Raw genomic sequence first — 27,432 nt, 5'->3', positions numbered from 1 at the left:
CTGAAATGGTTTATGATTCTTTGGTCAGTTTTAATTTTGGTTAACTATACAAATTTATGCTGTTAACCAACTGCTAACTTTACCTTTTCAGGAAACTGCCACCAAGTTTCTGTTAGCTTTTGTTTAAGAGAAGGCTCAAAACAAGTTTTCTGATCCACTTCCCAGTGTAACCAGATACTTCCCGTGGACCATGCAGGACAGAAACAGACTTCACTACCAAAGCCATGTTCATTACATTTAAGCAAATTGTCTTGTGTGTAATTTGGACAATGAAAATCAAAGACATAGGACACAGAAGCTATATCAGGCTGCAGCCTCACACACAGTATTTCTGTAAGCAAATTCACTTAAACCCAGATAAAATAATGCCATTTATCCTGAACCTTTAGTATAATCCTATGAATAATCGACATCTTACGATTAGCAGAGTGCAAACGACAAAATGATGCCTGAATTGTTGTCAGTTTTTGGGCTGGCTGGATATTGTGACCCTTGTAAGTATAGAAATAGACACACGCATGTACATACATCCAAGCTCACAAATTACTTTTGACAGTTGTGTGTTCGTCCTCTGCTCCCTCCACTTACATCGCACCAGTTGTCCCAGTAGGGCGGGACTCTGCTCACACTAAATGCTCCCTTTATCGAGTCCGTGGGCCTGGCTCGGACACTGCACAGTAGGACAGTGTGCGTCCATGTGTGTGTTCGCTGAGTTGAAGAGCAGTTGTCGATGACAGCTGCATGAGAGGAGGGAGAGAAAGAGTCAAGTGGCCTCAAATAGCCGACGTTCTCCTCATTCATCTGAAAGACCTCGCCACTCTTTCTCTCTCACTCAGCAGCCATTCGTGTGAAGTTCACATTTCTTTTGCTGACACAGCCATACAGTTTCATAAAACGCTCATAACAAAGAGGTAAGCACAGTCCACTCTGCAGTGAAGTTTAGAGGTCAATCTGCTGCTGTCGTAGAAATGTCCCTCCTTTAGTCTATCAGCGGTAGGTAAAAGGCTCTGGTTATGCAGTTCGACCCATCAAGTAGTTTTACATTAAATATATACCATGGCAACATGCTTTAATCCACTTTAAGTGGTTTTTCAACCAACACCAAATGTCTCAGTTAACCTGTAAATGTATCGCCATTTCACAGTATATTTTCTGTGACATGAGTTATCATTGTGTAAAGGGGACCTATAATGCTTATTTACAGCTCAGAACTTTCATTCTTGGACTCTACCAGAGTAGCTTTACACGAATCACTGTTTTCTTTGGCCATTTTCCTGCTTTTTCTTTCATTTTTAGTCTAGTCCTTGTACCTGACCATTTTCAGAGAACCCTTAAATCGTTCAAGTATAAAAAGGCACCTAACTCAAAGCATTAACCACTGTTATGTCTACAGTAACAACCTAGCAAAGAACCAGTTTTAAATTGTATATCTACAGTAGGCACTTTGCTAGTAGCAAGCTGCTGCATAAGCACATTCCTATAGCTGAATCTATGAAAAACACCAAAGATAACAGTTTAAAAGGAATAAAATCATATTTTTGCACCAACAAGGTGATTCCCAAAGACCTACTAGCTCAACAATTTAAATCTCCTGCCATGATGAACACTGTCTTAAACAAAATTGAAGAAACCTGACAAATGAAGGACAAAAGAAGAAGTGAAAGGTGTAATATATATATATATATATATATATATATATATATATATATATATATAAGAAATTTAAAAAGAAAAATATCCAACAAAGACCTAACACAGGACCTGGAGATGAATCTGGCCCTTCAGCTGATCCATTTGTTGTTTGCTGAAGCCTCATTAGAAAATGTCTCAGGGGAAGAGTGGCTGTCAAGAAGCCACTCTTATGGAAGGGAAATAGGGAGAAAGGGTTGATGTAATGGACATAGCTGAAAATCACTGGCAACAGTTCTTATGGAGTGATAAATTGAAATTTTACATTTTTGGTTCAAATAGTTTTCTACATGTACGGACGAGGCAAGGACACCAATGAGTGTCTCCAGCAATCTGAGGAACATGGTGGAGGCTCTGTCATGGTTTGAGGCTCCATTTTAACCAGTGGTGTTGGTGATCTTATCAAAATTGACGGAATTGTGATCACAGAAAAGTACTATTGGATTTTGACACACCATGCAACACCATCTGGAAAGCATTTGATTGGCAATGGCTTCTATTCAGGTGTGCCAATGCACAGAAAGCACACCCGAATAGAAAATCACACAATGGAACGGTACCAGTCATGAGTTTGCTGCTCCTGAGCTCAATATTACTGAAGCAGTGTGGGTTCATCATGACAAAAGGCACCCAACATCCAAAGAAGAGTTCTGAATATCCTTCAAGAAGCCTGGAGAACTATTCTTGAAGACTACTTCAAGAAAAAACAAGAAAACTGCCTAAAAGAGTCTATATTGAAGAATAAAGGTGGTCATACCAAATATTGACTTTCAAGCTGTTTCATAATGGCCAAACTTTGCATTTGTGTTTGCACATGCTCCACTATACTGCTCCTATTTCCAATTTTCCATGCAAAACATAAAGAAAAAAATGTGTGAATTATTGTGAATGACCAAAAATAGTAAAGAAAGCAATAACAGGTCCCCTTTAATAGTGTATTTTGGGTTATTTTTGTTTGGGTTATGACCAAGAAGAAGCAGTTGGCAGTGTTTTCAAGCAAGCACTGATTTGGTGATTTGGTGAAGTTTGAAAAGTGTGATATCCTAATATCCTGTGATATCCTAAAGTGTGATTCAATTTGGACTACAAATAAAACGTTACGAGACCTTTACATCACATGTTGGTGGAAGAGGTTTTCCTGTCAGGGCCAACAATGTGCTTAATATGCCAAGAAAACAGGAACTTGAGATTTTTAAAAATCACAAGTTCCTGAACCTTGAGATTTTCAGTATAAACACAAATAAAACAGAAAGGCAGCAAAACATTCCAGTATAATTGGTGTAATAATTTCAGCATGTGATACAACATGTAATGCTTCTGCAGTAACCTTGATGAAAACATTTTAAATTTTAAACCAAATGCACTTGAGATGTTTTGGAATCATCAAATCTATGCTTACTGAGCTAACAGCCTGCTGCACTCAAAGGCAACAAAGTCTGCATTCCTACATTTTGTAAAGATATTGATTTGTTTTCCAACATCTTTGTTGTGGTATTGTCATATATATTAAATCCTCAGTCACACAGGCCTAGATGCCAAGCGGTGACATCTGGTTAGCTATGCTGAAGTGTGACTGAGACTGAAAGCTGTTTTTTTGAGGTTGGTAATGTCAAAATGGTTACATGGAGATATACAGCGCAGCACTAAAAACGTCCTTGCGATTGCTTCAGTCAAAAGCAGAGTTCCTCAGTCATGCTGACTTGTCTGTTAACACTCGCCGACTACTCAAAAAGCAAAGTGAAACTGTCAAAACTGCGATGCAAATTTGAAATGGAGACCTTTGGCCCTTGAAGTAAAAACTGTGCACTTTAAACTGAGTTGGTTTCAGTAGTAAGTCACTTTTACTTTGAAGGCAGTTCCAGCTTCACACTATTAAGTTTCACAACATCTTGGCGAGTGAATGGCAAGTCTTTGCAGATGAGTCAGCATCTCCGGGCAACGATTTACCTGGTGGCGGCCACCAACCACAAGCAACCATTCACCAATGGCTCAACAAATCCACATTTGTCCCTCACGACTAGAGGTTGCGGGGATTACTGATTGATCTTCAGGTCTGTGTTACTGAGCCCTAACTTTGCGCGGCGCCATATGAGACAACAGTTTGCTTCATCTTTAAAAAGTATGAGCACACTTAAAGGAACTTCACACATTTTCCCATATTTTCCCAGTTTTGGAGATACTAGCTGCCTTTCTCTTGAATTCAGTGGAACTACACAGCATTCATCTTGTGGTGTTCAAAGCACCAATAATGTGGATATTTTTAAAAAACTGCAATTGTGTCTCCTTCTATAAATCATGACCCAGGAGCCTGTTTTGTTTTGCTTTTTTCATGCCAAGCTACACCTGCTGAACATAGTTTCCATGTGGCACATGGGAAAAAAACTAAGAAAAGACAGGGTTGAATTTGGTAGACAGGAAATAGTTCTAGATGGTGGATTTAAAAAAAATATGATGTGCTCATTTTTTCTGGAATGACATACTGCTGCTATGTCTGCCACTTTAAACACCACATTGTCACTTAGTGCAATTTTAGGAGAAGGCAGCTGATGTATAAAACAGTGGGCATCTCACATCAAAACAGTTAAGATGGATATTTAGCGCTACAAGCCAGGAAAAATATGCCTCTTTAAATTTTTGAAGCTGTAATCATGGCTTAAATATATTTTGATATCAGTTGAAATTCATTCATTCAGGTTACATTTAATGTGTACTGTGTTGTGCCGGATAAAACATTACTCCATGTATACCCAAAACGTTTGTCCTCCTCCCTTCGCTCTCTGCCAAAATCTTGCTGTGCTGCCTCCTTGACACCAGCGTGGCCTTTCCTCCAGCCATAACACACTCCTAGTGTCTGAGCCCAGTTGCCCCAGTGAGGCAAGTCCTGCCAAGTCCTTTCAGGCGCTAGTCTTTGGAGTCCGACAGCACATGTGTCTCTGTCCGTCTGTCCAAAGACTTTTTCCACTTTAGGAATGTTGTCCCTGCCTGTTACAGAAGCACAAAGAGTCTTGTCTTTGTCCATATCCATCAAGATCATATTTTCTCTCTCTCCCCTCTGCGAGTCCACTTTTGTTTCCATGTTCACTGTGTATCCACACTGTTGCCGTTCAGCTCAGCAGGGCTGCACTGCTGCTGCACAGTCCGCTGTAACACAGAGCTGCAAGTAAACCAGAAGCCGTTACAGAAGGAAAAAGAAACTGCTGCCTCACTGTTTTTGTCTATCTGTCAAATTTTCTGTCAGTCATCCCACAACAGCAATAGAGTAGAGCAGGAGTGCAGGAAAGCGGCTACAGCCGAAGTAGTAGACAATAAGAGGGGGAAGGGGGGGCTCAGTGGTCTCTAAAACCAGTACAAATCCTTGCTCTTATCCTGTGCTGGCAGACCTGAGAGAAAAGGAGAGAAAAGCAGGAAAAAAAGGCAGAGAAGGAAAAGGGACGAAAAGAAGGTAGATTAGAAAACGAGGCGCAAATGCCCTGTTGATAAAAGCAGAAGGAACTGCCCGAGGCAGAGGGGGATGAAAGCGCGACAGCAACAGAAAAGAAAGTTGACAGCTGGTGTTAAGGTGCTGATTGACAGCCAGTTTGTTGGTTTAAACCACTTGTGTAAGTTGATCTCAGGCAGGGAAACAGATCGTTATTTCATTCTGCTTTTCACAGTATGTTACTAAAGCTGTTTCCCCCCCAATTAGATATTGAGAGATACACAGAAAGAGAATGTTATAATGAATGCTAGAGCAGCCTCATTTATTAATTAGTTTTCTAAATGAGTGCGCTTTTTGACAAACCAAGTTCAACATCTGCACAAACAAGCAGCAAAGGTTTAGCATGTCAATATAGACAGCAGAAAATCCATTTAAAAGACTGATATCAGTGTCAATATGAATGTCACTTACTGGTTTTCATGGGTGGTTTTCATCGACTCGAAGTCAAAGTGTAAGCTCACATCTTAAGCTCAATTGATTGATTTTGTTTCAATTACTTCAGCCCCATAACAAGTTAACCTTGCATCTCATTACACAGTTTTCCTGAGCCTTTCATTTCTCTCAAACAGTATTTAAAAGAAAAAAATCCAGTAACTGACACTTCACAGATACGTCTGTTCTCGGTGTCTTTCACCAATACTAATTACCAATGAGAACAAATCCAATGAGAAGAATGCGACGCAGCATTTAAATCAATCCAGTCTGCAATTTGTATTAAGACTGTTCTGTTCTAACCTCACAACAACAAATCAATATAAAACAATTATTCTTATGTTTGCTTTGAATCTCTTAGTGTGGGAAAACATTTTTATCTCAATTTCCAATTAAAGGTCGTGCTCTTTCTGAGATCTTTGATATCCGAGGAGTTCTCAGTCCTATTATTACTCAGTACTAGAGTATTGGATGATTTACACAAGCAGATTAAGCCAACTTTCTTTTAGGATTTCTTTTGGATATCCACACTCATTCCTAAAACTAGGAAGAACTTTCAAAAATCAAGTGTTTAGAGCAGTAATAAACCTGAGCTTTTGGCTCATATACTGACAAAAATATGTATGACAGTAAATAAAGAAAAACATAACAGGTCTCTCTTTATTTAAGCTAACATTTTAAGTAAACAATGACCAGCCGACATGCAATCTGAGGGCCTGCAGGATTCTGCCATTAATTCGTTTTTCTTCTCTAACCATTCATGAAGTTTGCATTGTTTCATAACAAAAGCTAAGAGAGCATTAATAGAGAAAGCGTAATACATCTTAATCTGAAAGCTAAGGCCTAAAATAGGATTCAAATAACTTTAGATATCTAAAAATGTTAAATTTTGCATGTTAAAGGATTATTTTTAACTAATGTGATGACAAGAAGATATCCAAAAATTTAATTGAGGGTTTTTTTAATTGCAAAATTTACCTTCCAGTGCTTGGTTTGGAACTATTTTACAAAGAAAGCGGTTCTACTCAAACAAAAATATTTGTGATTTTTGATTAAACTTGGTTGTTGAATTGCTGGGCCTCTCTTCCCCAAGCACAAAGCTCATCATTGTTTTATCACTGTTTTACTAAAAATAGGCTGCTGACTAAAAAGCTGGTGTAAAAGTCATTTTGTCATAACTGTGCAGAGAAACTGTTGTAAAACAGTTTCTATGTGTGCTCCAGTTCAGTCTATTGTTAGTTCAATTTGTTTAGTGCATATGACAGTTGTTGCAATTCTGATGAGGAGAGATCCTCCTGTTGATCATCCAGCTGTTTCTTCTTTTTTCTGTCTATTTTAGCTCAAGTGCCCACTTGAGTTGAATTTTCTGTTACCTGAAGGACAGAAGATGCAGTTTTCTATGCAGATCCTAAAATAAATCAACTTCAAAATTGGCAGTACCTGTGTCCATGTTCAGTCCAATCTCTGTTCCTGCTCCCGTGAAGGCACCGCTCCAGGCCGACCCCGTCCCCGATTCCCCTTTACCCCCGAGGTCACAGGGAGAGCCACTGGGCCCCGGCACCGAGCTGCCGGACGTCAGGCGGTGGTGCGACCTCACTGACGGCACCAGCAGCGAGCCGTAGCGTGGGTCAAACGCTGTGCCGTACATCTCGTGAACACCTGGACGTGGGTAAGCTGAGCTCTGGGTGCTTATAGCACCTCCTAGCGAGTAAGGGTGATGGTGGTGATGGTGGTGGTGGTGGGATGGGTGCCAGGCATCGGGGCTGGGCTGGTGGAGGTGGCTGTGCAGGGAGGCAGAGGAGTAAGGGTCACCTGGAAAGGAGAGCTCTGTGTGGGGAGCCGACAGAGCGCTGCCAAGTGTGGAGGAGACTGACGGCTGGTAGGAGCTGTTCCAGAAAGACGGAGGGAAACTTCTCTGGCTCATAGGAAAGGATCCATCTGTGAAGATAGAAATGCAAATTAATAAAGGAAACTCATTTCACAAGCATGTCACACCTACTTATTTAGACTTTTAAAAAGTATGTAGCTTGAATAATGTTAACACATTGTGGTTGAAGGTTCATTCTTGACTGTTGTTTTGAAACAAGGATCATTTTTAGCGTCATAATTTATGGTATGCGTATTGAATTTATCGCAACTTATCAATCATCTTTTTAAGGCAAAAAAGCATAAAATACGGTCTTTTCAGCTCCTTTAATGTGAATTTTGCTGCTTTTCTTTCTTTAATATCACTGCAAGTGGAATCAGTTTGTTTTTTTTAGACAGTTTAAAAATGAAATTTGAAGCTGTGTTCTTGGCAATGTGGTGTTTGTGATGGTCATTTCTCACATTTTTCTGATATTTTATGTACAAGATAATCAATGACTGCAAAATAGTCGATGCAATTTTAAAGCAAGCGCTGCTGAGTAATAATAATAATAATAATTGTGAGGCTTGAGGATAGTAAGTTTTGTTACAAAATGGTACGACAATTTAAATTCCTTCTTCACTCACAATTGGTCATTTTTTTGCTAATAAAACTTACATAAAGGTGCTGGATTTAAAAAGTGTTTGCTAAACAGGAAGAAATGAAAAGCAACTCAAAATCTATGCAATTCAGCATAGATTTCAAAAATAATAAAGGGATGAATCCTTTTATGTCGGCTTTTATCATCCCTTTATGTTTACACAGCTAAAACTGAATATTAATGGGGATACCAATTCAGTTTCTTTTAATTCTTTAGCTGATGGAAAGAATCACCGGTTAACATGACCCTAAAAAGGATTTCACTTCAGCGAAACCTGTGATAGATGTAATGTCATTAAAAGCGATATACAAAAAAATAAATGAGAAAATTCCTGGCAAATACTTTTAATTGTGCACTGAATTTCTATCTTTGGATAAATATGTAGCTCTCACCATCTTTAATCTGACCCTGTAAAGATATTCCTGTTGTTGCATATATTTTAAATCACTCCAAATTAGATAACTGGCAGCAACACAATGTGGATTTCTTAACATATTGTCATATGTTTTTGTTATCATCTCTTTTTCGTTCCCATAGTTTACACAATAAAAAATACAAATTCAGACATGAGTGCTCAGGTGTAGTTGAGTTATTTCATTCTCATATTTCCTTTGGGACTCGTAAAATTCACTGAATTCTTTTAGTATTTTTTTTATCTGCATCGTCGTCTTTCTCTTATGGTGTTGGCGACATTGCACTTGGGCACCAATTATGGAAACCCCCCCTGTCTTGGATTCATTACTTCCTGAGAATTCTAGCCTAAACCAATTAGATCAGGTGTGGGTTGATCATCAGTTTGCTTCGTGTTTTTGTGCGCTGGTCCAATTCCAATCCGGCCCCTTCACACTCCCGCTCCGTCACAAGTGTAACTCCACGAAGAGTCACACTTGTGGCTGCTGAAGGATCGCTTAATTAATGGATATGGTAGAATCGTAGCGGCAACCTCTGGGATGTTCTCGCCTTTCTCAGCTCAAAACAGGAACTTGTAATCAGCATCTGGAGTGACTGGATGTATTAAGATCGGGTCCATTACTTATTGGAAAATGCAACTGCTCCGTTTCATTTCATTTCCTTCACAGAGTGTGGTTAGTAAGCCTGCACTGGCGCAGCTTTGGCTTTGGTGGGTTTATAACCCACTTCCACTCACGGCTAATTGGTTTGGAATAGCACTTAATGTGGGGGACCGTCCACGCAAAGGCGCAAAGGGACTGAAAGCATGCAGGGAGGGGGGTGTAGCTGCCAGATTGTAATTGGGCCTCTGACTCTGATGAAGTCACAGTAGTGTTGAAGCAGTATTATTCCACTGACTTTTCCTTGGAAATTGCAAAGTCAAGGCTCAATTAAAAACTTTTTCCCCCCTTAGAAGGACACAACATATAATTATGGTGAGCATGATGTTTTTTTTAATAAAAAATGATTCTATATATGTGATTTTACTGTAATAGTCAGTAAAACTTCTGTTTTCATTTTAAGATATTTGCACAATGGACCATTATCACACTTGTGGTGCATATGAAACACGTCTCTCCCTCTAAATAATCTGAAAGCTGTTTCAGAGGCGTTTCTTTATAGACTAAATTCTTCTTTTTATTCACAAGATCAGGCTGAATTACGCCTACTTATTGAATACCTACTTATCATACTATTTGTATTCATCATATGTATAATGTTTCCTATATTTAATAGATACTATCAGTTATTTCACTTGTAATTTTCTACCACTAAAGTTAAATAGCAGTTTTCATCATCGTTAGTGATGGTTCACAGCCAAAGGTGGCATTAAAATCAATCCTACAATTGTAAAGACATACACACGTTTTGGGGACATACGTGACACACAACTTTCCATTATCCTTTCTATACACATGGACAATTCCTAAAAAAAAAAAACCACTATAAAAATTTGGAGGAGTTGACATTACACATTTAAAAATATCACACCAGTGCATGTAAATAGATGCCTGGGGCATAATTGATTCTACTCAATCACTTTAATATTTAAAGACAATGAAAAGCAGCATAAAACTCCACTAAAAGAAATAAGTGGCAAATATACAGGAATATTTAAGTATCACCAGCGGAAAAGGGCCACAACGCTGAGCCCGCCAATGTCAACATCAGAAAAAAGAACACACACCACACAACCTGAGAATATTAAGGCATTTCATGAGTAGAAATGTGAAATGTTGAGAAATGTTGCCTACAATTCTCAAAATACTGACAACTCTAAAATAATCCAAAATAATCCACTAATACACACATGTGTGTGTATGTATACACATACATACATATATACAAAAAAAACCACTACACACCTCTTACGGCCTTGTGGCTGCTCGACGCGGGGTATGCACTCGTCTGGCTGAGAGCTCGGCTGAAGTGTTCATCCACCACCGCGCTGATATCGCCCTGGAAGTAAGTGAAGAGGACACAGCGGGAACTCAGGTACTCGGCACCGGGCGGCAGCTCCTTGTCCTCCTCTTTGATCGCTGGGGGGCCAAGCCGGCTGCCGCTGTCCTGGTGGTCTTGCATTTTGGAATACAAAGCCAACTTCTAAAAAGGACACAGATATATGTATATGATTGTAATAAAACAATATATTCATGCTTCTGATGCATATATAATTTTTTGTATTGACATGACATTTGACATCAAAAATATATTTCTATAAGGACACAGCAGGTTTTAGAGGAAGATGAAGGAACCCAGTTAACATCTGCTTGTCTGAGACTGCATTGTCTAAATATAATAACTTACAAATTTGGCATTAATTTTGAAATTTAAAAATAAAGTTTTTTGCAGTGTTTGGTCATTTTTTTTAAAAAAAACCCACCTAATACGTCCAGGTATGAATGAATAAACTGGAACATGCTGATATTATCAACATGTGAAGTGAAGTGGTTGTTTTTAAATATAATAATGCATTAAAGGTGTGCATAGTAACTGATAATTACAAATAAAAATCTATAAATAACAGTGTTAAAACAATATGTAAATGACTTAAGTAACATCAGGGCATATATAATTACTGTGTTATATGATGAATTTAGTTTAAATGACTAAACAAAATAAAGGATTAGAATTTGCTGTCTAGCAAGCACTGAAAATCTAGACTATAATCATGTGGTGTAGCTGGAAAAGGCTCATCCCCAGGCTGTTTAGACCAGACAAAGTGAGTTGTGGCACTATGCGAAATATGTGTAGATGTTGACTGAGAGTTTTTAAGAGTAAAAAAAGAAGCTCTTTAACAGGTCTAGAAAAGCCTGTTTAAAACTAGTCACTCTCTAACTTATGACCCTTGCAGGCTTCAGAAGTCCCCTGGCAGAAGCAAATATAATATGAAAAGTTTTGTTAGTAGATGAAGGACATTTAAGCTGAGAACAATCTGAGATATACTTTCAAAAAGTGACAATATTACTTTAAACTTACTGATGTTACTTTAACTGCACTTAAAGATAAAACCCGCATAGCAAATAATGTCTGTTGCAGTCTGAATACACATAAAAATATTTCAAGGCAAGAAAATAAATAAATAAATACATTTTAAAACACTTAAAGAGATAAAAGATTGTAAAGCAAATAAGTCTTCATTAAATCTTTTTTTATCATTATTTTATTTTAGTTGTACTTTTGACCACGTTAAATTAGAATGTTTATCTAATACTGCAATTGACTCTATACCACATATATAACCTATGAGGTAACTTAACAGTGACAAAAATGCAAACAACATAAACTGTTGACGCAAAATTGAGTTTTAAACTTCTTTACACTTTACGTTTTGTGTAGCGAGTTTGAGCCTTGCAGCAGGTAGCGCAGTGATACAGTCATTTTTATAAGATCCTAAGCGGTGATTAACTGTCTGTTTAACACATTTTAAATGCGCGCTGTTTTTAAAAAGTGCTTTTAAGGGCTGTAAGTTTCGATTGTGCGCTTTAATGGCCTTTATCTTTTGGATTTATGCGTAATAAAGTTTTATTGACCTTAAATAAAGTTTCTGCATGTGGCTTGCAGCCTAAAGTGAAGATATAAGTCTTATAAAACACTTTGTCTGTGTGTTCCGTACCTGGTGGTGATAGGGGCTGTAGGAGCTGAAATAAGGCTGAGGACCAAACACTTGGTACATCACATCCAGGCAGCTCATGGCGAAGAAATCACGGATAAGAACCAAGCTTCATTGATAGAGCGTGTATGGTCGGACGGAGCTCAAACAGTAATCCAGGAAGTGGTGGAAAGCGGCACACTCTCAGACTCTCTCCGTTGAGCCGCTCTGCGCTCTTTACGCACTGCACTCACACTGAAGGGAACCCCTACAGCTTCCAACCCTCCTCCTCCTCCTCCCGCCACACACCCATTCTGACACCTCCTTCCTACCAATCCGAGCACAGAGCTCCGCCTCCGCCGTAATGGGCTTCTAATTATTGAACACCAAAGGACACCGCTGAAGCGTGGAGCTCAGGCGTCTGCTGGAAAAAATGAAAAAATCTTCACTTATAGTTTTGATAATTATACTATTATACTGTGCTCTATGAAAACTCTGTAATTATAGTCGTGGAATTTTTTTTTATTTATTTTTTTACAAAACTTCTTCCTTCATTATTTCCAATTAAGTGACTATATTTAAGCACTGCTGTGATTCACATGAACATTAATACAAAACATATAAAAGTTCATTGTTGACCTTGAAAGTGATGCTGCGACAAAATACTGTCAAATGTCTATTTAGTTACTTTATTTAAAATTATTATGAAATTAATTTTGTAAATATTTCACTTGTGAGGACAAACTCATGTCTGTAAGGAACTTTTTACATGGTAGTTAAAAAAATGATGACTTTATTCTAAAATTTCTGGATTTGTCTGCATTGTTGGGAGTGTTGGGTGTAAATGTCTTCAAATAATTAAAAATAGAGTCAAGTATTAGCATATTGGTCCAAATTAACTACACTGGCAGCCACATCATTAAAGAAAGGTGACATGAACATCCTGAACCTAGATCGGTCAGAGGTCACTTCCTGTTAATAGGTCATTCTTCCTCCCTACCATCATCAAGTGGTGCTCAAGTCTAATCTAAGTCTTAGGGGAGCTCTCATTAATGTTTTACCATACTAAACCGCCTTGAGACGACTGATGTTTCAACATAGTGCCATATAAATGCCATTTATTTAAACTGATCTGTCTCATTTTACAGTGCCGCTTGCCTTCTGCTGAAAACCTTGGGACATGACATTCTTTTGTTTGTTTGTTTGTTTGTTTCTAACATATAGATGTGCTGAAGTGAGACTTTAAAACACAGGATCCAAAGGACCTGCTGTAACTCTGCCATACACCACAGGATGACCTCAGAGGTCCCGTGTCCCGATGGGCTGACACTGTACGGAGACATGTGGCTTTTAATGTTGTGTTTGAGCAGTGTATTTTTACCCAGACACTGCGGTGGGTCTGTGGGGAACCTATGTGGCACCAGGTTACCTGGTAACTTGTCTTTATTCTTATTTTCATTATTAACAATAATAATACGCTAATCAATAATCAACACCATATCAAGTTGTAAGTTTTTGTTCTATTTAGTTTTTTCTCTTAAACATGGGAAATTAGGTTTCTGCTTTTGTACGTTGTATAGTAAGTACCATGATTTTTGAAAATGATATTTCCCCAAATTAAAAATCAGTGTAATACCCAATGATACTGGGTTAAACAAAGACTATGCTGACAAGTCGGTTATGTTAACTTCCATCAGTAAGACTTTATGGTGAGTATGATGGTGCAGAGCTGCTGTCATTGCTCCCAGCTGAAGTTTTCCTTGTGGTTGAAGTCACAGTTGAGAATGTAACAACTGCTGCTTCCTGCTAATTGAATGAGTAAACAAATGAAACCAACCAATGAGTGGAATGTAAAGCTATGAACTTCCCCAATCCCTCAACGGCTGCCCAAATTCTGGAGGTCAAAGGTCAGATAGTTTGTTCCCGGTATGGTGGTATGTCAGTGTGAGTGTGTATAAATATGGAGACTTGTGTGTGATCTACATGAAAGAAAATACAAAAAGTCATAATTCATAGACTTACTGTAACACGCAGCTTCACCAGGTTTTAATTTAATCTGGTGTATTTAACATCTACAAAGCCAATGTCAGGACAAAACTAGTAATATAATTACACTCCGAGAGTCTTTTTTTAAAGCTACAATATAACACAATGATATACAGCAGTTATATTTGTTTCAAGCTCTGCTAACAATATTACTGACAATTATAAAACAACAGCACAAGAATAAACTTATTACAGTGTAATAAAAACAATGTATTATGCTAATAGACATCAGCTCACTTTTAGCTTTTCTTTTGTTTTTTCTCATTTTTATTTCTATCAGGTGATTCACGTGATTATATTCTTTAATATACTATATGGTATACTGTGCTTTAATTTTTTTTATTTTTGCTTATTGTGTTCTACAGAATTTCAAAGGACAAAGGTTTGAAGCTGAATCATACTAAAATAATTTAAGATCATTTTAAGAGCCCTGGAGGATAATACTTCATATTACATATTATACTTCAGATAATATTTCAGTCAGCAGATGTTATGAACATTACTGCATCTGCTTCCTTGTGTTTGCGCTGATTACATTTCTGACGTTTTGATTTAATTTAGTCTGGATGCTTTCGTATCGCACTCTTACGTATATGTGTGAACTTTCTTGGTGAATTTTGCAGTGTGTATTTGTGTGTGTTGGTGTTATTGTTATGTAACCACATCTTTCTGAACTGCTGCCAATGATATTTTTAATCTCAATAGTATTATCGTCCTAAAAATGTTAAAAAAGATATGTTTACTTCCCACCAGAGTTATTAAAACTTTGTTGTTTGTTTATTTGTTTGCCTTTTCATCAGCATTTTTTTATATTTCTTTCTTCTTATTTTTCTTTCTTTCTTTTTTCTTTTTTGCCAAACCGGTCTTCTTGGTTCACTTTAGTTGTTATTGTTAAAAAATTGTTATTTTGAATCTGCAAGGTCTAATATGCTCAGAATAGATATTGCATTACACATGCGAATCCCACTGACTCACAGTCAGGAGATCCAAGGCTCAACAAAGCATGTGATCCAAAAGTTTCCTCACACTGTAAAAACTAATATTGTGTTTAATTAAAAATATTAAATAAGCTGAACTCAGTTTTTATCAATTTGTTATTAGAACTCGATTTAAATAAGTTACCAGTACTTTTTTTTTATGTAAAAACGCTGATAAACTCAATTTATTTGAGTTTTCTTTACTTAGAAAAAACTAAGTAAGCTGGAAGTTTTGCTTCTCAGTGCAAAGGATGAAAGATGTGTGTTGAAAATGCCACGTGACTACCGTCCTCCTCCCTCTGGGATCAGTCGCATGTTCATGGTGCCAGCATTTGTTATGGAATATGTTGAGCAAACCTGGAGAAGCTTCAGTACAAGATATTATTGTTGTCATTGCTGTGCATCTTTACCTGATACACTGACTTGGTGAGTAAATGTTTACTCTTTTTCAAACTGATTTTGTGGCTTCTCTTAGTTTAGCACCAGGTTTATAATCTTGCTAGCTAGTTAGTGTTAGCCTAGCGTTGCTGCTGCCGCTGGGCTCATGTTACTTAAAAATTAACACCACAGCCTTAAAAACAGCCGTTAGGGGAGGGGTGTGGGGGTATTTTCAATCCATAGCCATAAGTAACTAACTATATATATCATGTTTAACCTGAATCACAAAAGACCACAGGCCAGGAGTTAGCTGTGCTCGCGGACTCTATCAAGCCTTGACCTCCCGGTCAGCTATCGCGCTGGTAGATAATGGAGCTCTCTGAAAACTTTTGCAAATATGTGATATTTTGAAAAATTAAGTAGATATTTGAGCATTACACAGCTACATTTTTTGCCTGCAAAATATCTTAAAAGGTTATTTTGTGACCCAGAAAGGGTAGTCTGGGGAAAAGGAGAATGCATTTGTCAGCCATGGTTGTTGGAGCCTGTGCATACTTGTAAGCCCGGCAATGGCGGAGGAGCACAGCTAAAAAACATAACTTTTTTTTTCTTCTTGAAATGTTTGCCAGTAGGTAAACAATTAGTATTGTACAGCCTGAAATATCAAGTTATTCTTAATACTGCAGACTTGCAATGAATAAGTTGCCTTAACTGTCCTAACAGTCATCTTTAGTAAACTTTACTCAATTTTTTGAGGCAACGAGTTTACATAGTTTTTTTGAGTTCTGGGAACTAACAAGGTTGTACAGTGTACTCAAAATGGGTAAGCTGCCCTAACTTAATCATCTTAAGTAAAACTTTACTCAATTTTTTTGAGGCAACAACTTTACATGTTTTGTTTTTTTTTGACTTCTGTGAACTAATTAGATTTTACAGTGCAGGCTTGTTGTGTTGACCAATTTGTCCAAAGGAAAAAAGCATTTCCTATCATTTTGCATTTAGCTGAAAGATTATTGTTTCAACATTACCATAATAACTGACTCACAAATCATACTGCATGCTAATTAAATGTTAGAAAAGTTTTAAAAACCTGTGTAAAGAGCAAAGCTGGGCTATAAATAAACATTACAGATAAAAAATGGGAGTGCACACTAATGTAACCATTATGTTGAATTTTCCCCCTGTGCAGTAATAATCCTTTGTACTGATTTTGTCATTCTGGCACTCGACTGTCCTTTTAGCTGACCCCCTCCAACAACCAGCACACCTGTTCCCCACCACAAGTGCCCCAGAGAAGCTATTAAAACCCAAAATATCTTCTATTGAAGTGCAGCTCAGCTCATCTCACAGGCACCATTCAATGATCGGCCTGTGTGTGTGTATTATGGAACTGGGACCGCCAAGGTTCAATGAGGAATTTTCAATCAGGAGTGTTATCTGCTGTCACTCACAGGTTTGATAGATTTGAGAGAAGGTTTTTGGAAGAATCTGGAGGTGTTCTTCGTATGAAATTATTTCACCACAGATAAACATTGAAGGAGAAAGAATGCTTTTTTTAAGCTATTTCGGGGCAGTCCAAGTCAAGGCAGAAGTTGAGCATCAGTTTAACAGATGCTCGAAAACTTTGCCTTTTCTTGTGTCTTTTCTACATTGACATGATTTTATATGGTCACAACTTGAGATATGAACACGTCCTCTCAAAAACAACAGCAGCAAAGCAGGAAGTCAACTGCTGACGTTACTGGAGTCTCTTCCTCTTTATTTTTTAACTTGCCGTATGAACTTTTGTGCTGGTTAACCCTACATGTGAACCATGAATATTATGCTGCTTCGTTAAAATCTTTCCTTGTGGGAAGCATTTGGTAACATGGATTTAGATAAGTGCTCCATGACCAAAGATAATGAGATGTTGTGAAGTAACTCAGTTTGCATCGGTGCAAAAGCCTCAATAAACACAAAGTAAAAGCAGATGATCTCTTTAACAGGAAGGGAAAACAGTAGATTGAGCCATACTTCATTTCACTTGACTGGTAAGCTTTATTTTAAATCCCAACTTTGGAACTTAAGCATTTGTCACCATCTTGTCTACATTAGTATTACTTGTATGAAAGAACTTAGTAAACCATTGTCTTCAATCATAAAGTGGTTACCATGTTTGCTTGGTAAGTGAAAGGTTCGCCTTCTGCAGGTGGTCGGGCATCTGTGGTCAAACTCTGATAACACCTGCTATAGCAATCCCTTGTAGAAGGAAATAGCCAAAATCCACTTTAGCTTCAGGTCATTGCAGTTTCAATCTGACTAACAAAAAAAGCTCAATGGCTGTTTTTTCCTTTTCAGAATTCTTGACAAGTTTCCACCAAGATGAGGCAAAAAATCAGTAATCAGAAAAAGACACGGGACGTCTTCATTTTTTCTTGACTTTAAATTTTAACACACATTTCTGAACCTGCAGGGTTAGCATTATGAAGGGATCGTTAATTCCATAAATAATGATCTTTTCCCAAATCTAACAGGTGATTGGAACATTTAACAATAATTCAACTGTAATAATATTGTATATATGCTAGGTTTTCAAAGCTTAAATCATTTAGATTCTTTTGTGGATCAAATGAGAAATGCATTTTGAACCCAAATTAACCTTTCATGCCTGTGGACTTACAGTACATGATCCTATGCATGCTCTGTCTTTCCCGGACATGTTTTAGCATTAAAACGCACACACGCACAAAAACATCAGTGCTCTTTAGCACACAATAAACAGCTCTGGAGTTTGAGCTGAAAACTGACTCCGGTGTGCCCGCCTGGGATTGGAAGCTGTGACAAATGTGCAAACACACACACACAAACCTACACACACACACAAACCTGTACACACACTCCTGGCACTGGCAACTGTGTAGCTGATCCTCATGTTATGTCTACCAAAGACAGAGTACTGTTTCATTTTCCTCTAGAGAGGTGAAAACTTCAGTGAATCAATTTTTTTGTTTTCATTTGTTTTGAAGTCCCACCATGAGTGTGATGACGTCTCTTCCCTCTGTACAACTTTAAAGCAGATGTCAAACCTTCGATTAGAAAGAGCTTAGATAGGCTGTCAGGGTCCTGGGTCGCTCAGACCATGGGCAGTCATGGACTTGTTATATTATATGTATTTTTGGTGTTGCTGCCCCTCTTCTCCATGTAGATATGAGTGTGTGTGTGTGTGTGTGTGTGTATGGGTGCAGGTGTGTCTGAACACTTGTTTACAGGTGCCTTCAGGCCTGGTGGGTGTGGCCCTGCTAGGGGACTGGCCACACCTGAAGCTACACACCTGCTGCTGATCAGGGCTCGTCGGGGGAGCTACTTGGGAGAGTCTTGGAGCTCCCACCGACGCTGGATCATTGCGTGGCTTCACGTTAGTCTCTCGACCAGTTCCTAGTTTAAGTCTGCTGCATTATTGTGTGTCTGACGGCTGCCTCTCTCTTATGTCCCCAGGAGTAGCGGGGAGACGAGAGGACAGCGAGCACGGGGTGCTCATCACGGAGAAGCGGAGACAGGAGTACTAGCACTGGGAAGAGGACACGTCACAGGAGTCAGGAGAGCATGGGGATTTATTGTCATGTTTTTCCATCACTGTAAATAAACGCACTGCTAAGCACACAGAGCTCCGCGTCTGGGTCCTCCTTCCCTACACCCCCACAGTTTGCCCTGCCAAACCGTGACATAGGCAGGCAGATCAAAATAGTTAGTTAGTTGTCATGATCAGTTTTGTACATTTTGGAAAACTATATTTTATTTGGGCTTAATGCACCATTAGTTGTATTAGTCGGTTACACCACAGCAGCAAAGCTGTAGACACATAAACATAAACAGGGGAACAACTTGTAATGAGGTATTAATATAGTGATATATAGTGATATAATATAGATAGTTTAAACTGCAGTGAAATAAATTACATTTAATAACACACAACAGAATAGAAGAGAATAACACTTCCTTTGCACCTATAGTATTCAAGGTTGTGTCTCGCTTTGTTGTGTTTATTGCAAGACAATCCTTTGCCATAGCTTCTGATCAGCAGGAGCCATTTTCATTTGTCCCTAATTTTGGTTTGTAGGTAATTACCTTCATTTTCATACACTCCATTTAATTGGTTTATCCATTTTTTTTTGTCACTAAGATGATATTTCCAAATTAAAGAATGTGTTTTGACATTATTGGGGGTTTTTTAAGATATATTAGTAAAACATTATTTACAGGAGAATGTTTTCTACCCAGAATATTATGTCCTTGGGGCCTGAAGAAAATAAATGTGGTTTTCTTCAGGTTGTTCTTTCATTTGGGGCTGTAATTATTATTTTATTTTTTGTCCTGTGGTATCCATATTTGGACATGGACATGTAATACCTAGATGGAAGATGGGAACTTGAGACCTCTTGTTTTGTTCAGTCCAGAGCCAAACATATTCAGGTTTTTATTAATCACAAAAACAAGAAGTCTTCACATCAAAGAAGCTGAAACACAAAAATGTTGAATCATTTTACATTTAACATGATGCACGTACATGAGAATGAATGAGCATGTGTGTGTGTGTGTGTGTGTGTGTGTGTGTGTTTATAAGTGTGGTCATTACAGTTCATCCTGTTAAACCATCCTAGCTTTTCCTTGATGGTGGAGGAGTGTGCCGGTTTTGTTTGACCACAAGATGAGGAAGACCCGACCATGACCCTCCATTTACCAATGGTCTACCAGTACCCCATCAAGGACAGTGTCTGTGTGTGTGTTTCTGTGTGTACTGCTGCTTCACACGTTACTGTCTAACTGTTATAATATATATATATATATATATATATATATATATATATATATATATATATATATGCATGTGTGTGTGTTTTAAATTAATGTATATTCTGCATGTCAGAACAAAATTAATAATATATCTACACTACAAGAGCCTTTTTAAAAACTGCAATATAAGGCAATAATATACATCAATTATCAATGGAGAGACTGAATGAATTGTTGGGTTCTTAAACAAAATGAACAGATAGACGACTTTATTATAATAACGTCTAAAGTGTGTTTTGCTCTTTAATTATTTTATGCGTGGTGGTTGTGTGGTAGCCTGTTAGGAAAATTAGGTATAAAATTTGAACTGATTTAATACAGGTTAATGTGAGATGACTCAATAAAGTCAGTTCAAATTAACATAATAAACTACTAATATTTACGTTTAACCTGTGAATATATCTCATGTTTCATTAACTCCAAAGATCGTGAAGAAAAGTGTAAAATCTGTATGGTATGTTGTAATTCAAAACCCAGGCGAAATGTTTTTGTTTGGCAGAAATTGTTCCCAGGGATGTGTTCGCTGTATTGTTGTTGTTCGTGAAGGCCAGCATCCTCTTTAAACCCAAGAACTCTTTTTTTTTCTTTAAGGCTAAAGCTAATCAATATCTTCAAGACAGCCAATATATTTATGCAACTTTAATTTCTTTTCCTTTTCTTTATGGATCTATATTAATGGAAAAATATTCTATCAGCTTCATGGCACCTGAGGGGTCATGTGTGGTGAGGGTGATGGAGAATTACTTTATATGATGCTTAAAATGAGGGGATGATCTGCCGCAGTTAACTGGAGCCATTAAAATATTACATGCTTGATGCAATATTTTTGCTGCTTTTCATCTGCATGTTGAAGGTTAATTGTGCCAGCATAAAGGGAACGACCTAACGACCTTAAATGGAATAACTCCAACTGCTTTAAGCATGGTGTTGTAAAGTTACAGTCAAAACTGCACAAACGTCAGAAAAGAAAGGAATTCCCCAGCAGCTCTGAAACACACAAAGACACGGCAACATATACACACACACACACTTGTGGCTTACGTCTAGAATCAGTAAAGCTGAGTGAGTGTGTTTCTGTGTGTCTTTGTGAGAGACTGAGAGAGAGGAAGGAAGACAGAGAGAAACAGAGCCCAGTCTCACAGCAACACATTATATTTGACAACAAAAGCTGGTTACATTTTCATGTCAAGAGGAGGGACTTGCCACACTACATCTATTCGTGTGCAGACAGCTAATCCAAAATGCTGCAGGAAGAGTACTGACAGGGACTAGAAAGAGAGAGCATATTTCTCCTGTTTTGGCTTCCCTTCATTGGCTTCCTGTTAAATCCAGAATTGAATTCAAAATCCTGCACCTCACATACAAGGTCTTAAATAATCAGGCCCCATCTTATCTTAATGACCTTGTAGTACCATATCACCCTATTAGAGCACTTCGCTCCCGCTCTGCAGGCCTACTTGTTGTTCCTAGAGTATTTAAAAGTAGAATGGGAGGGAGAGCCTTCAGTTTTCAGGCCCCTCTTCTGTGGAACCAGCTTCCAGTTTGGATTCGGGAGACAGACACTATCTCTACTTTTAAGATTAGGCTTAAAACTTTCCTTTTTGCTAAAGCATATAGTTAGGGCTGGATCAGGTGACCCTGAATCCTCCCTTAGTTATGCTGCAATAGGCTGCCGGGGGATTCCCATGATGCATTGAGTTTTTCCTTTCCAGTCACCTTTCTCACTCACTATGTGTTGATAGACTTCTCTGCATTGAATCATATCTGTTATTAACCTCTGTCTCTCTTCCACAGCATGTCTTTTATCCTGTCTTCCTTCTCTCACCCCAACCGGTCGCAGCAGATGGCCGCCCCTCCCTGAGCCTGGTTCTGCTGGAGGTTTCTTCCTGTTAAAAGGGAGTCTTTCCTTCCCACTGTCGCCAAAGTGCTTGCTCATAGGGGGTCATATGATTGTTGGGTTTTTCTCTGTATCTATGAAGCGCCTTGAGGCGACTTTTGTTGTGATTTGGCGCTATATAAATAAAATTGAATTGAATTGAATTGAACTGCAGTTCCTCTAATTTCCACTGGTCACTTTACAGCAGAAATTAGTCTGGTATATTAAAAAGTTTGGTTTTGACGCCACATTTTGCCTTTATGTCAGTTGTAGAAATGGTTGAAATCTATATAATATACCATTTTAAGTGTAGTAAGACTTAAAGTAACACATTATAAGGGGTGTGGCCATTTTGAGTGAGAAGCAAGTGCTGTATTTTTTGTAAGCTTCCTTTTATATAAAGTTTATATAAAAACCTATATAAGGTGAAGTATCATTTTTGCTTTGTTAGTACTAAAACAAAACAAAACAATGGATCACAAAAGGCTGATACACACAGATTGCCACTGGGTGATTACATGGATGCATATATCAGGATCGTCCTGATCTGTGCATCCATGTAATCCATTTAATGACATGAACTGTTGGAGAAACAGTAAAAAATCTCCACAAATTGATGCCACTCGTCAGTGCAGTTGCAGCATTAGGCTATGATGTTACAAGGTCATGACTTTTATAACTAATTAGGCAGCAAGTTGATAACATATTTGGGAATCAAAAAAAAGTATCTTACAGAGGAAGAGTTTCTCAGAAGTAAAGGTAACCGAGTGACGGGTAAGGTAAGCGACCCATGTTGTAGGTGACGTCAGACGCCGGAGATTTGGCGGAAAAAAAAGCGAATGGTAGCGTAGAGTTTAACAAAGTTTCCTTAAGCTTCAGTACTGCCAAATAAACTAACCAACTGTCATATAACTAACAACATCTGTCTTATCATCTCTAACACCCTGGAGGACAACGGGGAGAGTTTAGACGCTCTCCAAGAATACATCGAACGCTGCTTCCAAGATTTAGTAATGAAGAAGGCCCAGAGTGCATCTTCCCCGGCCAAAACCGAGACGCCGTCATCGAAGAGATGTCGCCCGGCAGACTCCCCCGGCACAACATCGCCTGCCGGCAAAGACATCGCAGATATCCTGGAGTCAATCGACAAGCGATTGTCCAGTTTCGATGCGAGGCTGTCCCTGGTGGAGATTTTACACCAGGAATTTAAATCTCTGAGAGAATCCCTGGAATTCAGCCAGCAGCAGGTGGAAACGCTTGCCGCTGAAAATGCCACGCTACGGGAGTCGGTCAAATCTCTCGCTGATAACGTGACCCAGCTAAACACTGAAAATAAAAAAATAAAAGAGTCCGTTATCGATCTACAAGCCCGTAGCATGAGAGATAATCTTGTTTTTTCTGGTATTCCAGAATCTACCGGAGAGGACGCGGAGGCAACGGTGAAAAGCTTCATTAAAATCCACCTGAAGTTGCCGGAGGACACCGTAAAGAACATCGCCTTCGATAGAGTGCATCGCTTGGGGGGCGTGAGGTCGCGGTCCGGGAGACCACGTCCTATTGTGGCCAAATTTGGTCATTTCAAACAGAAGGAACAGGTGAAGAGTCGCGGCAGGGAACTGAAAGGAACGGACTTCAGCGTGAACGACCAGTTCCCCAAAGAGATCCTGGAACGACGCAAGGTCCTGTTCCCAGTCCGACGTAGCTTCATCCTGAAAGGCTCCCGTGCTGTCATCGCCGTGGACCGGCTCTACGTGGACGGACAGCTCTACCGCGACCCCGGCACCACACCGTGGTTATATTGACTGCACTCCAGATAAGAACCCGCTACATTCTTTTCTTATTCATTCACACTTTCTCCTTTAACATGGGTTTAACCTAGTAATATCAGTATGATGTCATAGCAGATATAACACCGTCACCCTCCGTCATTACTTTAATTGGAATGTTTCCGTTTCTTTTCTTTTTTTTTGTTGTCGCTTACAGTTTATGTGGTTTCTTTCTTTCTCTTGTCTTTCACTGCTGTGATCACCTACTTCCCCACTCACCTACAAACAACACCCTCTATTTCTCCATATTTTCACACCACGATCACGCAAACACATGCGCTCAACGGCAGCACATTTACAACAGCCTCACAGCAAGCACAGACTTACAGGACACATACACAAGCCACGCTTGTTCATATTAGTGAATAGTCACACACATAGTCAGACTTATGGAGCCTATCACCACACTTTTTTCTCTTTCTATTTACAAACAAGTGATGTTTCCACATTCTCTCCACCCGTCTAAACGAAACACCCAGCTTACATCATTAGACATACACACACAATTATGGGCATGCTGAGGTTTGTCACATGGAATGTAAATGGGGCTGGCACCAGAGGAAAGAGGTTAAAGATATTTAACCAGCTTAAAAAACTACAGGCAGATGTTGTTTTATTACAAGAAACTCACAGACCTGTTACAGGTTTAAACGAACTTAAAACACCTGAGTTTCCTAATGTGTTTGCAGCTTGTTATAATTCTAGACAAAGAGGAGTAGCAATTTTAATACATAAAAATGTTAATTTTACAGTACTCGATACAGTTATAGATCGAGAGGGTAGATTCCTAATTATTAAACTATCAATATTGAACAAAAAACTATGTATTGAAAGTATATATGGTCCAAATGTTGATGAACCCTCATTCTTCCACGGATTTTTTAGTGCACTCTCTGAACACCTTGATTGCACACTCATTCTTGGAGGCGACCTCAACCTTGGACTAAATGAAGAAATGGATAGGCTCAACACAACAGGAACTCAGCGCAATTGGCAATCCACAAATATAATCAAACAGTATATGAGCGACTATGGCCTTTGCGATGCATGGCGCTCCCTTCACCCCAACAGTAAGGAATATACTTTCTTCTCACATGTTCATCACTCCTACTCTCGTCTGGATTATTTTTTGGTCAGCAGCTCACTGCTGAGTGACATTTCAGACACTGAGATTCACCCTATAGCTGTCAGCGATCATGCTTCTGTATCTTTAACACTAATGCACAAGAATAATACTACGCCAAGTAAAAACTGGAGATTTAACACATCACTACTTAAAGATGAGGACTTTATTAAATATTTTAAAAAGGAATGGATTTCATATTTAGACTTTAATGACACTCCCGGAACATCTGCTTCTGTTCTATGGGAAGCAGGAAAAGCTGTGATGAGAGGTAAAATAATTTCTTTCTCATCACACAAAAAGAAAGAAGAAAACAAAAATATTCAGGAATTAGAAAAAACCATCAAATCCTTAGAAGAAGCCTACGCGTTCCACCAAGATCAAGAAATAATGAACAAAATATGCAAAACAAAACTAGAATTAAATGAAATTATTAATAGAAAAACACAATTCCTTGTACAAAGACTTCGCTTGCAGAATTTTAAACACAGTAACAAATCAGGTCGATTTCTAGCAAACCAGTTAAAAATAAATAAAGAAAAAACAACTATATGTGCTACTAAAGATTTATCGGGGAACACAATATATGACCCTGGAAGAATAAACAACATTTTTAGGGATTTCTATGAAACTTTATATTCACCACAAATAAACCCGTCTAAAAATGAAATTGATTTGTTTCTTGACAACGTAACTCTTCCAAAATTACTAGACAGTCAAGCAATAGCACTGGATTCGCCACTGACGCCAGGTGAACTCCAGGAAGCCCTGATAAGTATGCCCAATAACAAGGCTCCAGGTCCAGACGGCTTTCCTGCAGAATTCTACAAAGAATTCTGGACAATTTTGGCACCAGTATTCCATAGATTGTTGCAGGAAATCAAGAAAAATGGCAGACTACCACCAAATATGAATTCTGCCAACATTAATCTCCTGCTAAAACTAGGAAAAGACCCTTTATTTCCCTCAAGTTATCGTCCAATATCCCTTATAAATGTAGACCTTAAAATAATCTGCAAAGCTCTCTCAAAGAGATTAGAGAAAATAACCCCCCTCTTAATTCATCCTGACCAAACTGGTTTCATAAAAGGTCGGCACTCCTCAACAAACACTCGTAGATTATTTAATTTAATAGACTACTCATACAATAAAAACATTGAAACCATAATATTATCTCTAGATGCAGAAAAAGCATTTGACAGAGTTAACTGGAAATTTTTATTTGCAACTTTACACAAATTTGGTTTTGGAAACTCTTTCATAAATTGGATAAGAATATTATACAATTCCCCAACAGGTCGTATCAGAACAAATGACCAGACATCCTCCAGCTTTTGTCTCATGAGGGGCACCAGACAGGGATGCCCACTCTCCCCTTCACTTTTTGCAATTTTTATCGAACCTCTAGCAGCAGCATTTAGACAGGCTACAACAATTAAGGGCATAAAATGTAAGAACGTAGAACATAAAATCAGTCTCTATGCGGATGATGTGTTGCTTTTTCTGCAAAACTCACAAATCAACCTCTCTGAGGTAATTACTCTAATAAACTGGTTTTCAAGAGTTTCAGATTATTCAATTAATTGGCCAAAATCTACAGTTCTTCCCATTAACTGCTCCTTCCATAATTCATCTTCTGCCCCACTACAATCTGGAAATATTAAATATTTAGGTATTAATGTTTCTCCTAAGCTTTCAGACTTAATTAAATTAAACCACATCCCACTTCTAAAGAAAGTAGAAGGCGATCTGACTAGATGGAAATCTCTACCCATATCACTCATGGGAAGGGTCGCCACTATAAAAATGATGATCTTGCCAAAAATAAATTACTTATTTTTAATGATCCCCAACAAACCATCACAAGATTGGTTCAGATCTCTGGATTCACATATTTCTAAATTCCTTTGGAAAGATAAACCCCCGCGTATCAGCTTAAAAACACTACAAAGAACCAAGGATAGAGGAGGATTAGATCTGCCTAATTTTCACCAACACTTCTTAGCCAACAGGCTTCAGTTCATCTCAGAATGGTTAAAATGTACCCTCTTAGATGAGCCCTGGCTAGATGTTGAACAGGCACTATGCAATGATCTAGAGATTTCAGACCTACCATTTATTAGCTCAAACATCAAAAGACATGAATGCTTTAAAAGCATCAACATCAGCTTTTCTCTGACAGCATGGTGGGAGTTTCTAAAAATAACGGAGTCTTCATTAATCCCATG

At 38.4% G+C, this 27,432-nt stretch overlaps 1 protein-coding gene across 1 annotated transcript; it reads right to left on the bottom strand.

Moving 5' to 3' along the window:
* Positions 1-1,692: 1,692 nt before the first annotated feature.
* Positions 1,693-12,514, bottom strand: vgll2a (vestigial-like family member 2a). The gene is made up of 4 exons (XM_085133987.1): positions 12,173-12,514; positions 10,422-10,659; positions 7,040-7,537; positions 1,693-5,069 (listed from the first exon to the last, which is right to left on the bottom strand). The coding sequence occupies exons 1-4, from the start codon at positions 12,248-12,250 to the stop codon at positions 5,026-5,028; spliced, it is 858 nt and encodes a 285-aa protein (XP_084990113.1). The 5' UTR covers positions 12,251-12,514; the 3' UTR covers positions 1,693-5,025.
* Between the last annotated feature and the right edge of the window lie 14,918 nt (positions 12,515-27,432).

Source organism: Neolamprologus multifasciatus, chromosome 15 (assembly GCF_963576455.1).
Source record: "Neolamprologus multifasciatus chromosome 15, fNeoMul1.2, whole genome shotgun sequence".
Classification (NCBI taxonomy): domain Eukaryota; kingdom Metazoa; phylum Chordata; class Actinopteri; order Cichliformes; family Cichlidae; genus Neolamprologus; species Neolamprologus multifasciatus.
The sequence above is the reverse complement of the archived record's forward strand: the minus strand, read 5'-3'. Positions and strand labels throughout refer to the sequence as shown.